The 17,425-nt window shown below is 36.7% G+C and overlaps 1 protein-coding gene across 2 annotated transcripts; it reads right to left on the bottom strand.

Moving 5' to 3' along the window:
* Nucleotides 1–963: 963 nt before the first annotated feature.
* Nucleotides 964–16,671, bottom strand: sytl2b (synaptotagmin-like 2b). Of its 2 annotated transcripts, none has more exons than XM_077208640.1 (19): nt 16,606–16,671; nt 14,771–14,978; nt 12,730–12,881; nt 12,485–12,605; nt 11,979–12,045; nt 10,895–11,012; nt 9,993–10,793; nt 6,848–9,352; nt 6,119–6,211; nt 5,817–5,870; nt 5,607–5,695; nt 5,408–5,512; nt 3,525–3,694; nt 3,337–3,439; nt 2,662–2,823; nt 2,462–2,555; nt 2,209–2,308; nt 1,928–2,133; nt 964–1,815 (listed from the first exon to the last, which is right to left on the bottom strand). In XM_077208640.1, the coding sequence occupies exons 2-19, from the start codon at nt 14,869–14,871 to the stop codon at nt 1,667–1,669; spliced, it is 5,190 nt and encodes a 1,729-aa protein (XP_077064755.1). In that variant the 5' UTR covers nt 14,872–14,978; nt 16,606–16,671; the 3' UTR covers nt 964–1,666. The 2 variants fall into 2 exon arrangements, with proteins under 2 accessions (XP_077064755.1, XP_077064756.1); XM_077208641.1 differs by having other exon boundaries at nt 2,462–2,540.
* Nucleotides 16,672–17,425: the final 754 nt, after the last annotated feature.

The following is a 17,425-nucleotide window of genomic DNA, read 5'->3' as shown; positions in this document are numbered from 1 at the left end:
TTGGAAAATAATTGACATATTTTGACTTTCTATATCTTGATATCAAGTTCAACGAATGTGGGTCAAGAGGGCAAACATTCAGATGTCACACTTTTGTGTATCTTTAGATGCAATCTGTGAATTTCAGAACAAAATAACTTTCTCTCCCACGGGTACACATTCTTTTGCACTTTCTGAAAGACTGTGGCTTGATGCAGTGTTTCTAGTCCTTTGAGACAGGAAATAGTGATGAGACAGACACATGATCAGACAGCTCTGCTCCTCTAGTATCACCAGAGCCGTTGTTTTGTGAGCATGACCATGTCTCACCTCCTCCTTTCTGGGGCTCTTTGCACCAGATTTTAATAGTGGTGTATTGTATTTGCATGCGTTGTCAGAATTCTATTGTCATGTAATACAAGTCCAATTCAGTACTCCCTCTATGATGTTTAATTGGTTTGATATGTTTTAAACTAGGTGTTCGTTTGAATGATTAACGATACGATGTTGTGATTTGTGTATTTATAATGTGCATGTACTAATAAATAATATGCCAGTACAAGGACGCATGTGATAAACTGCGCTCTCTTCACTAGGTGGTGCTAGGGATCGGAAGTTTCATATTGTTCCTGACTAAATTGCTTTGGCTCAAGGGGTCATGGTAGCCTTTTATACAGCCATTTATTCTGACTAAATTAATTTTCTTCATTAGCCAGTCAACACTGTCACGAATGTGGATTTATGGTTCAGTCAATTATCTTAAAAGCAATTGTGTCCAGAATTGAGCCATGAACAAAGGCAACAGATTTTCAAATTGCATGCTTGTAGGGAGTCTCACTTTCTTGTCAGATGTAGTTGTGGGTCATCCAGGTATTCTGTGCATGTAGAAGTGATTTACATATCATATAATTGCATAAGTCATAGGATACAATTTGTCACCATATACAAATACCTTTGATATAGCAAGAAAAAAATAACAGCTTCTGCATTGTAAACAGGTTTCTGTTTATGTAATCACTTTTCATAAGATTTCTGCTATTTTATAAGGTATTTTATCAGGTGTATCCAGCATTATTTTACTTGTAGTACAGTATATCTACGGCTTTGGTACAGGTGTATTTTACAAATAAAGCAGTCACCATCAGCACATTTTGCACATCCTGGGCAATAAAATTCAATCCCAATTATGGGAGACAACATTGCAATACACACATTTTGCATCTTCCTCAGATTTTCCTGGTTAAACACATTTTTGGTGTTTTTTTGCCATTGCTTTGAATTTTGGCGTTGTTTTTTTTTTTTTAGTTTCAAATTATATGTCTATATCTTTTCAGGTATTCTCATTAACTACACAATTCATCAACTTCTTAAAAAATATAATAAAAACGATAATATTAGAAAAATTACCCCAACGTCCACCTCTGGACATACTGTATGCAAGTGCCATTTTACATTTTGTGTGGGTAAGTTCATTTGGGTCTTTGTTCAGTCATACTGGACAAGCATTGAAGTGAAGATCCAGCTGAAGAATAACACAATACTATCTGGATAAGAAACGTATGTTAATCCCATGTGTAATGGGGACCAGAATGTCTTTCTTAATGTGACAGAAACCTAATCTATTTTACTATGAATTATAACTAATGCAAGATATTGTATGTGGACTTTGATAATAGTCACTGTAATCTCATTTCCATGTGTTTTTGGCTGCTGTTACCATCCTCAGTGGTAACAAGCCTTCCACCCATTCATTGGGAGATTCCATCATTCTCCTCCATAAAGTGACCTCCTCTGCTGTAGAGTCCATCCAGTCCACCACTACTCCATAACTCCTGCCTGTAAAACGAGATTGACTTATTAAATGCATATATATTTGTGTTAATATGTATTTTATATGTTTATGTTTGTAGATCTCAGAACACACAAAGATCCCAACACTGGGCTGCACCTGTGCCCAAGCCGAGTCTCAGGCCTCCGAGCAAGTGATTGGCTAGACGGTCCCGGTCCCAAACAGTAAGCTCCACACAAGCCTCTTTTAGGTCCTCTGCCTTAAAGCCATCATACACCATAGTGTGATTAAACATGGGGTTGGCTGTTCTCTTCAGCACCCGAGTTTTCTGACGGCTCTTTTTGCTGGTGTCGGGGAGTACAAAGCTGTGCAAAGAATTTAACAATTACTTAATGGGATCTTGAAGATGTTTTTTTTTTATATATAAAATAATATAATACCATTTCACATATGGGTCAATAGTTGGACTTCTGATAAGAGGCAGATTCTTGCAGTCTTTGACCCAGATATGCACTTCACCAGAGCCAGGAATGTTCTTTGCTGGATTGAAAAAATAAACACTCACACAGATCAATTGACAAATCTGTGATATTTGACTTTATTTGTGACATAATGTGCAGTCTTTCGGTATATAAGCTGCATGTATGTGAATTATATTGTAATTAGAAAACGATTGTAATGGTGGAGCCTTACAGTGGGAGATCTGAGGCAGGAAACGTATGGCCAGTCTCATCTGTCCTCTTAAGTCAGATGGGTGGAGGCTGTTTGTGGTCTGTGAGAAGAGATTCTGAAATCAAGAGAGATTTGTACTTTCATGTATTAAATATTTTAACTTTTAAAATTGTAAGACAAGTTTCACCTAAGAGAAATTATTGACACATTCAATACTGTACCCTTGGTTTAAGAGGCAAAAGCTTCATCTCTGTGTCGTTAAAATCCCATGAGGAGAGGTCAAGCTCTATCTCACCCAGAAAGCTGTTATGACCAAATGTGTCATTGTGCCATGCTGAAAGGTTGAGAACCTGGCACATCAGGTACTCCAATCGAACTCTGTACTGTATGCATCAAATAATAAAATGAACGGAGATTATTAATCATGTGGTATGATGCATGTAGGGGACACTGGGGCTATTTGTCACTTATTAATCCAGTGAATATCTCTTATGTTAGGGTTATTTTTCAAGTATTCAAGCATTTTTGTATAGACACATGTATTAAAGTCTTAAAGGCCAAAATTCCACCGTTAGAACGGGAATGAGTACAGTAAATTGATTGAACACAGCCAATAGTGGGGCATGTTGTCCAATATATATGGGGTAAGTTGTCACAGTTTAACCTTCCATCAAACAGCCTATTATAAACATTTTGGCTCAAAATCAACAGTAAAACAATTATGAAACATTACACAATTCATGAAACAACAACGGTGTGAAAAGTGATGTGCATATACAGTATATCAAACCATTTATTTGATCAGCAATGTTATTAAATGTGTAAAACACATGATTGCTTGCTCCAATAAAAATGGGAACACTGGCCCTGACTTATTCTTCCAGTGATTTCCTTACCCTAAGAATCTCATTGTATGTAGGATTCAGTGTTTTCTTCTTCACAGCGGTTTTTCTTTTTCCCAAATTGGCAGAATCAGGTATGAGGTAACTCTTAACATACCTAGAAAACAAAGCACAAGTTCTCTATGAAGAAAATATCTATTTAGAGGAGAAAGGGGTGGGTGGTATTGAGATCGCAGTCTTACGGGTCAGATCGATTCCTCTTCTTGTCCACTGCTGCCAGATTCTGGCACTGAACGACAAAGATATGGAACTCCCGCAACTTGTGCACATAGTTTAGTGAAAACTGGATGCTCCCTTGAACGTCAACGCTGCTGTAGTCACTATTGTACACGCTAGCAACACTGCCACTAACCTGAAGGTAATGGAAATACAATATTGAATAATTTCCAGTACATCAATGTGCTCAACGTCAAATTAAATTGGACCCTATTTTATTTCATAAAATAAGTAAGTAAAGTAAAGTAAGTAAATAAGTAAATGTTCTGGTTTTACTGTGATCAATTCATCACTGTACATAACCAAAATTATGTTTATATTCATAATCAGGATAAAATAAAGCCCAACATTACTTTTTTTCTCATTGAATATCCTATTTTTGGATTTGGATTATGTCCGATTACGGATGTAAACTTGGCTGTGAATGGTGCTTCATTATTTATATCTGAGGCAAATGGGATAATTTTCTGGGTACATTTGCCTTTGTATATGGAGTATACAGCTCTGGAAAAAATTAAGAGACCTGAAAATTTTTCTTAAATCAGCATCTCTACATGTATGGCAGCCCTTCCAGTCTGGTGTCTGTTGAGTTCCAACACAGGCACACCTCAATCAACTGAATGAGGTGCTGATTAGGTGATCACCTGAACAAAATCGGCAGAGGGCGAAAACGACTCTCTGCTGACTGGGATGACCGCCAACTCTTTCGAATGTCACTCAACAACCATAGGATGACATCAAGTGACCTACAAAAAGAATGGCAAATGGCAGCTTGGGTGAAGTGCACGGCGAAGACGGTTCGAAACAGGCTCCTAGGGGCAGGGCTGAAGTCGTGCAAAGATTTTAAAAAAAAACCCTTCATCAATTAGAAGCAAGGAATAGCCAGACTGAGGTTTGCAAAAGACCATAAGGATTGGACTGGAGTAGGTCATCTTCTCTAATGACTCCAATTTTCAGCTTTGTCCAACACCTGGTCATCTAATGGTTAGACAGAGACCTGGAGAAGCCTACAAGCCACCATGTCTTGGACCCACTGTGAAATTTGGTGGAGGATCGGTGATGATCTGGGGGTGCTTCAGCAAGGCTAGAATCGAGATTTGTCTTTGTGAAGGACGCATGAATCAAGCCACGTACAAGGTTATCCTGGAAAAACACTTGCTTGCTTCTGCTCTGACAATGTTCCACAACTCTGAGGATTGTTTTTTTCCAGCAGGATAATACTCCATGCCACACAGCCAGGTCAACCAAGGTGTGGATGGAGGACCACCAGATCAAGACCGTCATGGCCAGCCTAATCTCCAGACCTGAACCCCATTGAAAACCTCTGGAATGTGATCAAGATTAAGATGGATGGTCACAAGCCATCAAACAAAGCCGAGCTGCTTGAATTTTTGCACAAGGAGTGACATAAAGTCACCCAACATCAATGTGAAAGATTGGTGGAGAGCATGCCAAGACGCATGAAAGCTGTGATTGAAAATAAAACATTAGTATTGTGTTGTTTAAAAATGAATATGAACTTATTTTCTTTCCATTATTCGAGGTCTGACAACACTGCATCTTTTTTGTTATTTTGACCAGTTGTCGTTTTCTGCAAATAAATGCTCTAAATTACAATATTTTTATTTTGAATTTGGGAGAAATGTTGTCAGTAGTTTATAGAATAAAACAAAAAATTTAATTTTACCCAAACACATACCTATAAATAGTAAAACCAGAGAAACTGATAATTTTGCAGTGGTCTCAATTTTTTCCAGAGCTGTATACTACTGTATATAATTTGATATTATATGCTTGGTAAATAACTTGGTAAATAGTTTAGTATTTAATATACAGTATATGAACATACAGAGGTGGAGCCAGAGTAGTTGCTGAGGTTAGTAAATTGTCTGTTATTCCACTGTGGGACGCTACTGCGGGAACTGCTCTCTGAGTCACTCTCTCCTCCGTCACTCTAAAAAGACAGAACAGCGGCAGACATTTTGAGCACCACACATTTTTTTGTGACCTGGCCTTTTATCTTAGATAAAAATGACAAATGAACCAACTTCTTTTTGTAGAAATGAGGGCACTGATTTGCTGAGTTGCTTCAGGTGCTCTGGATCTGAGGTCGTGAAGGAAGTCTGGGCAACTGAGACTTAAACAAGATGGCAGAAGAAATCAAATAAATGTGCAAATATGATGCCAACAAGATTAGTGTCTCAAAATATAATTAAAACTGAATATAAAACATATGAGAAGTTAAGTTTGAGACTTGCCATCATAGTTGTCCTGTATGTAGTCATTTGTTTGTTTGAATTTTTGGTCTTGTCCTTAGAGAAGAGATCACAATGACAAACTAGAACAGATTCTGTTGTCATGTGAACTCTCCAATTAAAGACAAATAATAAGGTGTTTTACTCTGGAAGATATTTTATTCTTCTATACTAGAAGTATACTATGAAAGGGACAGCTAAATAAGGATATGGTACTTTCAGTTGAAAAACTAATGACAAAAAATATATAAATTATATTCTGTTACAGTTTAAAGTGTTTGACATAATAGAGAATTGATGCTCACTAGGAAAAAGGCTGATGTCTTCCATGCTCTTATGGTATACAGGTCTAGATGAAGCTTGTCTCAAAGCTTTCAGAATGGGACTCTCATTTTCACCTGCAAGATTTAACAGTGACAGTTTGATCCAATAAAAGTATAAAGAATTAATAAAACAAGCACGAAGAATGTGTTCATGAGAGAACTTGTGTTTCCTGTTCTTGTGCTATTGTGTAATGTGAGCACTTCTTTCTGTTTGATTTAACACTTGAAAGGAAAGCTGTGGAAACATCTTATACAACACTGATGTAAATACATTTAACTACATTAATTTATGTAAGTTTATCTTTTATGAATGCACATACATGTTTATTGCTTATGGTTAGCAACTTTTTCTAAATCATTAACCCTTAGTATTAAATTATTATTAATTTTCTAAAGAATCAGATTAACGATTTACACCTAGCAGTTGATAAAACTTGTGTTCCTGTAGCTCAAACAATAGAGCATGGCGATAGCAACAGAAGGTCATGTTCAATTCCCAAGGAATGCATAGCTTAAATGCAACGCAAGTAACTTTTGGATAAAAATGTCTGCCAAATGTGTGGATGTAAATGTTTTATCTATATTAACTATATGATCTATACTAATCACTTTTATCTTACATTGTATTCCAAGTATAGATGAAAGGGGTCTTTGGTTAAAAATGTTTGAGAAACCTGTACAGTATGATGAGAGAAAAAGCTTCAAACTTACGGTTTGAACTCCCCTTAATGGCATTTCCATCAGTTTGTGTGGTTGAGTGGAGTCCCAGGCGGTCGGGGGAACCCTGTACTGGAGTACTGGTTTTTACTGGGGAACACTTACAGCTGCAGTTTGTCTCTGGAGATGATGTAAATGAAGTGCAGATAAAATTATCAACCTGCTCTGTAGCTGGAGGTGGAGTGTATATACTTCTATCTTCTGTAATTCCAAGGTAATGTTGGTAGTCCCGTGGAATGAAAGATCTAGCAAGAGGTTGAGAGTCGGAATCCTCTGAGGTACGTGATGGTCTTCTCTGAGTATTTTTGTCTCTGTCTCTCCAAGAGTTTTCTGAGGATGTTTTTGGCATGGTATAGCTAGCTTCTTGTGTTTTTCTGGTTTGTGTAATGCTAGCTTCTGGTGTCTTCTTGACCTGTTGCATATTGGGACCCTGAGACTTCTTGGACTGAAGATGTAAGTCCTGGCTTTGCTCCTCAAACGCAGTGTTCACTGAAAACATGCTGGTGGCACGTCTCATGGCACTTGCTTTTCCATTTAGACTGCCTTTGTTGTTTCTTCTACCCTGCTGAGGTTGTGACTCTTGACCAGCCTGAGGTTTAGGTACCATTGTGGATTTTGATGCGTTCTGAGAGCCTTTCTGTGCCTGAAGAGAATGAGACACTCCATGAGATATTGCTTCGCCCCCATTTGACTGATCGTTTTTTGATTCTTGTCTTGACATAATCCTCTTCTTTGAGGGAGACTGGAATGCTCTAGTTTTGGCTGGTGAGGATGTTTTACCATTCTGGCTGTCATTAACAAAGTCTTTGACATTGGCTCTCTCTTTTGGACTTTGTGGACTTAAGGATCTCTGAATTCCACTTTCAAGGACCGGTGAGCTTCGTCCAGATTTTGTTGGTGGTCCTCCCCAGAAGTCACGAAGGTTCTTAAACTGTAAAGTGCTCATACCATCCATCACAACTGGCTTATCCTTCCGTAGAGGTTGCACAGGGAAATTAGGAGACAGTCTATCTCTGGCTGAAGAACTGTCATCAACATCATCATCATCATACTCTGTACCTATTGTTCTGAGATCAAATTCAGACTTTGTAAATCTTTGGTTCATTCGAGCAGTGGTAGTCGATCTGATTTGAGCTGCTGATGTTTTAGATTCTTTCTCCCAGAAGGACTTTAGTTGCTTGATGCTCTCTGCCATGCTCTCTTGCTGGGCATTCTGTTTAACGAAAGGCACTTGATTGGTTCTTTGTGTAGTTCTTGATTTTGCCTCTAATTCTTTTGGACAGGTGTGATCTGCATCACTACTGTGTGTGCTAACTGTGCCTCCCATGCTATCACTATTTTGACCCAATAGCAAGGATCCACTGTCAAGTGATGGTGACGATGATTTTAAACATGGAAGAGAAACTACTTTGTCTAAGAGAGAGCTTGCAAGTATTTGTTCATTCTTCTGATTAGCATATATCAATGGCGGTTTTGATTCATCTGTAACAATGGGTACTTGGGGTTTATAGATGTGGTTAGCACTTCCTATATGCTCAAGGTCTAAATCTTCCACAACTGTCTCTTTTTTCTGATGTCCTGGAGATGTTGCTTTCAAGCTCTGTTCACTTCTCTGTTGTTCCTCTACACATTCAGTCGGCTTGCTGCTAACATCACTAGGGATTAATTTTTCAGTTATACCAGGAGCACTAGATTTGCTGATCAAAATCTTTGGACCAATGTTTTCTTTCTCCCAGAATGATTTCAAATTGGCAATTTTTGGTCTCTGGTTCTCTTCAGCACCTGGTCTTTCTTTTGGCAGATGCCGAGTATGCTTGATATCAGTTTTTTCCAGTTTAACTTTGGTCATTTCCTCTCTCTTGATAAAAGCTTCTGTTTTGTTCTCATTTTGACTTACTTTCCCACCTACAGAAATATTCACCTCTGGGATCTTTGGAGGAGCATTGTTTGCAGTAAGAGCAGAGTCAATAGAGAGATTCCTGATGAGAGGTTCTTTATGAGAGGCAGATTCAGATCTTCGTTCTTTTGGAATGTTTTGGGTAGGCTCATCAACACTCTGTTCCTTTCTCCAATCAGTCTGTTGTAGAAATATCGTATTGACTTCTAATGGAATCTCTTCACTCTGGCATGGTATGATCAAGTACACATTATCCCTTGGATTGGATCTCTGATCAACCTCATCTTCAAAGTCTATGTCATCGATCTTGGTGTCCACTTCCATGTCCTCATGGACATTGCTCTCTATATCAAGCCTATCACTGCTGTCTGAGCTTCTGCTAAACCACTCAAGAACTTTGGCAATGGAATCTCCATGTTCATCATTAGGTGTCGGAATGTGTTCATCTGTCATGACCTCCGGTTTGGCATTTTCTTGTTTTGAGTTATTAGTCTTTTGTTTTATGTTGAAGACAAGGGGGTTGCTGCTAGTCTCACAGTCAGAAGAGGCATCTGTCTTGTTGAATGTATCTGTTATGTTGAGGGATCTGGGAAATTGTTGACCTATAAGACAAACAGTATTGAACGTTTTAAATTTCAAGTAACTATTGTAAGCAATAATTTAATTTAAAAAATATATAGTTTAATTTATTCAAAATTTTAGATTATTTCACCCAAATATGAAAATTATGTAATTTACTAACTTTTATGTCATTTCAAATCTGTATGTCTTTTTTCTTCTGCAGAAAACAACAGTGGATACACACAGGTGAAAAGTTTATGAATATCTAGTTGGGTGGATATTCCTTGTAGGTGGTAGTTTCTGGAACGCTGGGTTGAAGCGGCAGAAGCAAGTGAACATTTCAAACAACTATTGGACTGAAGTGTGAAAAGCTGGATTAATATACAATTACTTGAATATCAGGTTGTTTTTCACCAAAACTGATCGGCACACTTGGAAAATGATTGGTGAGACACATCTATATTTAGCTGACATATTTGGGTGATTCATTAGGCATTAAAGTGAGTCCCAGTGTACTGCCATTATACTGTTTTTGAATTCACCCAGAATTCAAAAAGATTTTCATTAATTTATCTCATTTGTATTCTGCAGAAGAAAGTAAGTCAAACATTTTGAAAAGAGGATGGGTCAACGACAAAATTATTTTGGCAAACTACTCCTTTAAAAAAATATGGATCATACCAACAGCAGTTTTCTTCATATTTTCTTCAATTCTTATCGCTTCCAATTTTGGAAACTGAGCCACATGATTTTCCCCATTCTCAGATTTGTGCTGTGTAGGTTGAGGGGCAGTGATCTCATCCAGTGGCTTTTTATAGTTGTCAGTCAATGCAAACATTGCATTCTCACGAGGAACATACATTTCACCAGAAATGGTTTGGCCCTCCAATCCCATACTTGGTGACTGAGGAAGGCAACTATTTGTTTCTCTCTTTTGTTTTAGAAGTTCTTCTACTTTCTTGCCATCATCTGCTCTTGTGATAGAGTTTAGACTTAGACGTGGTTGTATCTTTGGCTTCTCTTGTAACCCCTGCGAAGGGTTTATCAGTTGCGATGAGGCTCTCACTGGTAAACGTGACTTTGGCAACTTCATTGGTGAAGGGGAGCTAAATGGCTCCTTGTTTTCAATTTTGCTACTTGATTCCTCTGTACTTCCCAGAGAAAGTCTAGATTCTTCAGGATCCTTTCCTTGGCTGGTGTTTTTGCAAACATGGCTTAGAGATACAACTGGTTGACGCAGTTGGCTCTTGAGAGTTGGCTCATTTGAGCTGTGTTTGGGGATACTTCTTGGTGGAGACCTGATACCTGAGCCTGCTGTGGTGGACACACTCTGGCTGGACATGCTCTGGGTGGACACAGAGCTGGTGCTTTCTGAGATAGAGCCCTGGGGTTTGTTGATTTTGGTTCTCTTCTTTGGCACAGGCTTTTGACCAGGAGAGACCTCTCTTTTAACTTCACTGTTACTTGCTTCCTGATGTTTCACTGCAAATGTGAGACTTGTAAGCAAGGGAGAACACAAAACATAACAAGTTTCTTAAAACTTCTGAGTATAAATGGACATTATACAATGTTGTCACATCAACCTTGTGAATCAGAGCCCCTGTCTAATGATTTCCTGAGTCCAGGTCCTGATGTAAAGGGTCCTGATGTCTCCTCAAAATCAAGCTCTATCGCAACACTGTTGAATGGGTTGTGTCTTGGCTGAAACCAGGTAAATAGGCAAAGTTTGTTAAAAGAGGCAATGAAGAAATGCATTGATTATTGATGTCATATTGATTTAATTTGTCTTATAACATTAACTTTCACCCCAAAATTCACACACTAGATTGACCTGGACTTAAAAGGGGTCATATCATAAATTTTTGTGAAATAATTTGATATCTTTATACTGTTAGTGAAAGTGCCAAAACTAGTTTCCTGATAAAATGTATGATAATTTTCCACCCTCTCTCTGATACATTGAAATAAGTTTTTTTTTAATCTATCTCTATGCTTAACAGCTCCGTTGGATATGACATGAGAAACAGCTGTGTTTACTCACAAGCTGCAGGTCTGCTGTAGAGTCCAGTATACTGTAGTTTGCTCTGTTCAATCCTTCAGTAACAGCCTCTTTGCACAGCCTGTGTTATATTATGACGATCATAAATCTATCATATTTCCTCCTTGGTACCGCATATTGACCTGGCAGGCAAAGTGTCTGATTATAATTAGGTGTTTCGTCTAAATGTGGTGGGAAGCCATAATGTTAATGTATATTGCTGTAAGTCATGGAAGTTCTGTAGACTTTTTAAAAAATAAAGTTTCTTTATTAGCATTTATGGTTCCATGAAATACATTCAACATCCATGGACATTTTCTGCCATACAAAAGGGTTTTTATAAAACGTTCTTTAGAATATTAAAATGTTTGTCACACTAAGAAAAATGCTCAGAACTGTTCATTGAAGGGTTCTTTGGAGAATCCAAAATGGTTCTTCTGATTCTTTCCTTTTAGATTCTTTATTTTTAGAGTGTAGGGGCCATTTCCACATAATTTTTAATAAATGGTCCATTTGGACTGGAAATTTTAATTCCATTATGATATGATCCCTTTCTCCCACGGATATACAGTAATGGTGAAGGCAGCTGACACTGATATGTTTGTACTTTTCTATGAGCACTTACATACCTTGGATGGTGATCTCATGCCTATGTTTAGGTTTTCTTGCTGGACCTCTAATGTTTCACCGTTTTCCCTGATTTCAAAACAAATAGTAACCTGTTTATTGTTATGAGTGCTTGCATGTAAAATATATCCAGCTGATTTGGACTCAAGTTCTTTCAGACATCCTGTAATGACCAGGATCAATTAAGAGCATTAAAAGTACAGCGAGCAAACTCCTCTGTTGACCCTAGTCGAGTCATAAAGATATTGAAATCATGAGGTATCCACACCTGTAAAGCACACAAGCACCTGGGAGGGGGTGGATGTTGCACGCATAGTGCAAACCAAAGGGTTCTAGCAAGCATGAACAGTTTTTAACCCGTTAGTCTGGATAAATTGATTAAAATCAAGCTACTAGATGAAATAGACCAAATGTATCTACATGCAATATAGGATTATGCCAGCAGCACTAAACAGTTGATCAGGTAGTGTCAACTTCTTTGCTTTTGTACGTGAACATTTACCATTACCTTTCCTTTAGTTGCTTTGAGGACTCAGTAGTTTGTGTTTTTTTGGGTGACGTAATGAAGCCATCACTATCCTTTCTGCTGATGCTTCTTGATCTGCCGCCCCATGGCTTGGTTAAATACTCTATATAAAAGGATAGTGAGATGTTTACTGATATTTAGTGCTGTTTATAGGCTCGCTAAACAAAGCATTAAGTCAAGGTTTAAGTAAGAGTTGCACGTGTGAACTGTAGGTGTTTTGGTCTCACCAACAACTGATGGTTTCCTTTGATTCATTGATGCCAATATGATGTCAGAGCCATGAATCCTGTCCTGGTGTCTCTGTGACTTAACCTCGTAGAACCATTCTCCTGACAAATACTTGCGCCTGTCTTCCTCTGGGACGGCTTTCTGCAGCTGTCTGGAATCAAATGAGCAGAACCTTCAAATTTAGTAAGAAAAAATAAACAAGTGCATTTCTCAGCAACATGCATCTAACATAGTCTCACCTCAACATGTCTTCTGGACAAATACCGTACATTCCATAGTGCGCAAATAAGTGTACTCCAATAATCAAGGGAAGAAAGTTCTGCAATAATCACATTTTCTGTTGTTTGCTAACAAAATGTTAAATTATTTTTATGTACAAATGTGTCAGGCAATCCTTTGAGTACTAGGATCATAAACTGGGCTTTCCAAATGTCAGTACCCCATTGCACTTTATTTCTTTATTATGTTACACAGCTTTCCTGTATTAAAGTCTACTTAATCAATAACATTCCATATGACCAAAGAGTGTGGACAAACTCTTCATTCACTGGTTTATACAGTACACTGTCTTCAATACTGACTCTGTTTGCTTTGCATATGCCAAATCTTTCATAATGGTTGCTTCTTAGGTACTATCAAAATATCCAAGTAGCTGTACCCTATAAAATTAATAAAACTCTACTGAGTTTTATTGAGATTTCTTTTTTTTTTTTTTAAGAAAAACAACCCAAGAATTTGAGACAAATAATTATACTGTGACTTGTTTGAGAGCTGGTTACTGTTAAATGGTACATATACCTGCCATTACAAAACAACCTTAATAGAGACATTGTGAGCATTTGCAGTGATTCAAAATGGTTTGATTAAAAGCATGTGTTTGGAAACAACCATTGGAACACATCTTCACTTTTGAAGGAGTGGAAACTATGTTGGTCATGTGAAAAGGCCAAGACAATTATTCCACAAGGGTAGACTTAATCCTTTTATACAAGGTTGAGTAAGGGAACACAGGGAAATCACCCAGACATGGCCAGATTCTGCATTCTTTCTTTCATGTAGACTTCCCGTCTCCATTCAAAGCGTTAAACACAAGAACAAATAATTTGCTAGTGCAGTGGTGTTCATGTAAACACCTCACTGTTTTTCTGTGGATCAATGCCGTTTTTTTTTTTCATGTTATATTTTGATGTATTTAATTGAATATGTGTAAAATGTTCACGAGTTTACGAGTGATACAAATGTTTTACATGCGTTTTTGCTGCATTTATTTGCTCAGGAACAGTAACAGAAATTTAAAAAAAAATGTTTATAAATAACTCAATGTTTTCCATTGTAATTAATTTATCAAATCACTCTAATATGCTGATTAAATGCTCAAGAAACATTTATTAAATTTTACAAAACAATTAAGAAAGACATTTCCATTAACGTTTATTAAGAAACATGTATTAACTTCTAAATATCAATGCTGAAAACAGTTGTGCTGATTCATATTTTTTTGTAAACTGATACATTTTTTAATTCTTTGATAAATAGAGAGTTCAAAGGAGCAGCATTTATTTTTATTCTTTTTGTAACATTACAAATGTATTTACTGTCACTTTTGATCAATTTAATGCATCCTTGCTAAATATTTTTTTTATTTACTGACCCCAAGCTTTTGAATGGTTGTGTATATATATATATATATAATGGAAAGTGTATTTCAGGTACTATAACTGGTCACATAATGGAAAGTGTATTTCAGGTACTATAACTGGTCACCATCTTTTTTTCACCATTCTATTTACCTTGTAGCATTTTGCAGTTCATTTAAATTTTATTTTTCAGAGTAAATATATTCAGTGTAATTTGTTTATGTGAGGTCATAAAATGTCATTTATAATATGGAAACAAGATGGAAACATTTAAATGGTTTCATATCATATAGTAGTATATCACACTGCTGTCACTGCTAGATATTTTCATATACACTACACGTTTACAATAAGAGAGGGGGGTCATTTACTCTAATAAAGGTTTGTGTCTGAGCAGTCTTACTTTATTCGTTCCTCCTCAGCTTTCTTCAACTCAGCATCCCTCTTTAAAACAGTCATGATCTTCTCCTGCTCCTCCTCGCTCAGGTGGCTGAGGTCTATCATGATGGCCGTTGTTCTTCTCGCTATTAAAGACTCTTGTGCGAAGGCTCAGAAGACTATCTATTGATGCTTCAGATTCACCGTCACTTCATTATGCGCAATTACGGCACCTGTAATGAGCATATCAAAACCTCTGAGATGCTCCATTAGTCTCTTTCAGGTCAAGTGGCTTCAAAAGAAAATGATTAGGGTATTATTAAGTCATTATTTAATGAAAAGGACAAATGTAACCCAATTTGTATGCTAAATTTGCTGTAATTTGCAATGAAATGTGAGTTCTAAATAAGCGCACAATGAAGCTGAGTGTGGGACTGTTTGGAGAATGCTGAGATTAGACAAAACATGTGACGGCACTGTCAGTTGACCATGAGAAGGGGCGGACTTTTAGATCGAGCACATTTACAGAAAATGATTACGTTTTCCGTTGAATATAAAGTGCATAATGCTGATCCCACTTAAGAGTCTTGTCAGATAATGGCTCTAATATGTACTATTAATTAAATTAGATGGCTCTGATATGCACAGAAAAACAAGCAAATTCCTGGATGCATCTGTTTTTAAAAAACTTGTTTCCTTACATGATCATATGACCATCTATACAACTTAAGACACCAGTATGTCAAGCTAGCTGTGCAAATATTTGAAAACAGCTCACTGAGACACAATTTACTCTGGGTTACACCTTGATCAAAACAAGTTTCAAATAAATGCCAGTGGTACTAAGGACTAGGCTAATACATAACATTATACAAACAACCAGCGAACAATAACTTATCAATGAGATGTTAATACTTTACATGGCGGAGCTTAAAAAAGGGTGAATAGGAATACATATTCTCTAATGAGAGTTGAAATCAAGACAGAAATGATGAATAACTGTTTGGTAGAATTACACAAAACAAAACCAGTGTATCAACAGCATGAGTAATGGATTTAACATGATGATTGATCTGCAGTATGTGATGCTATAATGCAATATCCTGAATCCTGTTACTGTCCAAAAGACTTTTGACTCATCAAATGAGGCACTTCTTTGCAAATTGAATTAGGTTTAAATTGTTTAAAAAAAGTTCTTAGCAAGTATTTTATGAAATGCAATATATTCACGTAGCCTATCACTTTTAGTAAACAGGATAAGTAACAATAAATTAAAGTTGTTTTTCTGGATTTGTAAAATAATTTCAGTGGATTTTTTAATTTAAATTTTTATTTTTATTTTTTATCTTTTGACTTTATATAGACATGTAGCCTAATTGAATTTTAGAAACAAGATAATGTGGTGTATTCCTGTCTGCAGTTTTAAAATCACAGCTGCCTCGGGGTTCATGTGCCCTTTTTCTATTCTAGTTGTTTTCTGTTGAATTTGTAGTGCATCTATATTTAAATATCATAAATGCATTACCTGTACAATAGTGAACTCAAGAGCAAATAAGACAATAACCTGTTACAATATTCACAATTTACTTACTTTCCCTTCAAAATAACTTAGACTGGAGACCAACCGGAGATTAGTAATCTCGTATTATGAATACAGTGTAAATTCTGCGTTGTATGAGTTATGTCAGTCAATTAATCAATTGTTTATTTTTCATAGTTTACTCGAGACCGAAAACAGTGACAGCCTTCAAGAATGTATTCATGAAACCACTAGATGTTCGTAAATATATTCTACAGTGGTAAAACACTCTTAGCAAACAAAACGACAGGTATATGTCCAAATGAAATGTTTCAGCTCACCTTGTTTCCGTGGTAGAATGTAGTGCAGGAGTACAGAACACATCTTCACTGTGAGCGACGCGTCTCTCAGGGACTCTTGACGTCGGCTCCCAGTCGACCAATCAAAGACGTGACGCGCTAAGATAGAACGTTCCAATCGGGAGTGGACGATGTTAACAGATTGAAATAAGTTGTTGCAAAAATAATGTAAAAACCATGAACACTGTCAGTTTATTTTTCTTTAAAAGTTTTAGTATCAGTTGAGATGACATTTATGTTTTGCTTCTTTGTATATTTGAAGCTCAAGTGGTTTGATATTTGTTGTCACACTGTAGTGAATCCCTCTTGTTTTTACTGTCAATTTCACATCCATCAATTAAAAAATAGAATGAAATTCTATTTCATAACTATTAATTTTATTATTTTTAATAGAAATGATAATAATGTGGGGGGAAATTACTAAGTGCACCTTGCACTTTATCTAAAAATAGTCTATTGTTATACATTGATAATCTTTAAACCTTGTACTTCCCAGGGAAATAATTATACAAATGCAGCCTTTTTGAGTCCCCTAGTAAGTTTATATAGGAACAAGTTTAACCTGGTTTATGTTTAACAAGTAGGAGTGAGGTCTTGAAATGGGTAGATTTCACAGTGTAAAGGGGACAAGTGAGCACGAACTCTCAAATCTATTGAATATTAATACCTCTAATAAGCTTGGTATTTTTGAACTATGAATCTATGAATCTATTACTTCTACCTGAACTACTATTTAGATAAATAGAATATAAATGATAATTTACAGGTTCTGATCAGTAAATAAGCTATGTTTGGCAGTATG

Source organism: Siphateles boraxobius, unplaced genomic scaffold (assembly GCF_051911475.1).
Source record: "Siphateles boraxobius isolate OS27281-9 unplaced genomic scaffold, OSU_SipBor_1 6, whole genome shotgun sequence".
NCBI lineage: Eukaryota > Metazoa > Chordata > Actinopteri > Cypriniformes > Leuciscidae > Siphateles > Siphateles boraxobius.
This window is presented reverse-complemented; position numbering and strand designations above follow the sequence as displayed.

What these genes read in the sequence shown, in the direction of transcription:
- sytl2b (XM_077208640.1), bottom strand. Translation starts at nt 14,871, where the DNA reads ATGATAGACCTCAGCCACCTGAGCGAGGAGGAGCAGGAGAAGATCATG. An exon ending in GCTGAGGAGGAACGAATAAA is followed by an intron (nt 12,882 to 14,770) that starts GTAAGACTGCTC and finishes ATTTGATTCCAG; the next exon opens with ACAGCTGCAGAAAGCCGTCC. An exon ending in CATACAATGAGATTCTTAGG is followed by an intron (nt 2,824 to 3,336) that starts GTAAGGAAATCA and finishes TGATGCATACAG; the next exon opens with TACAGAGTTCGATTGGAGTA.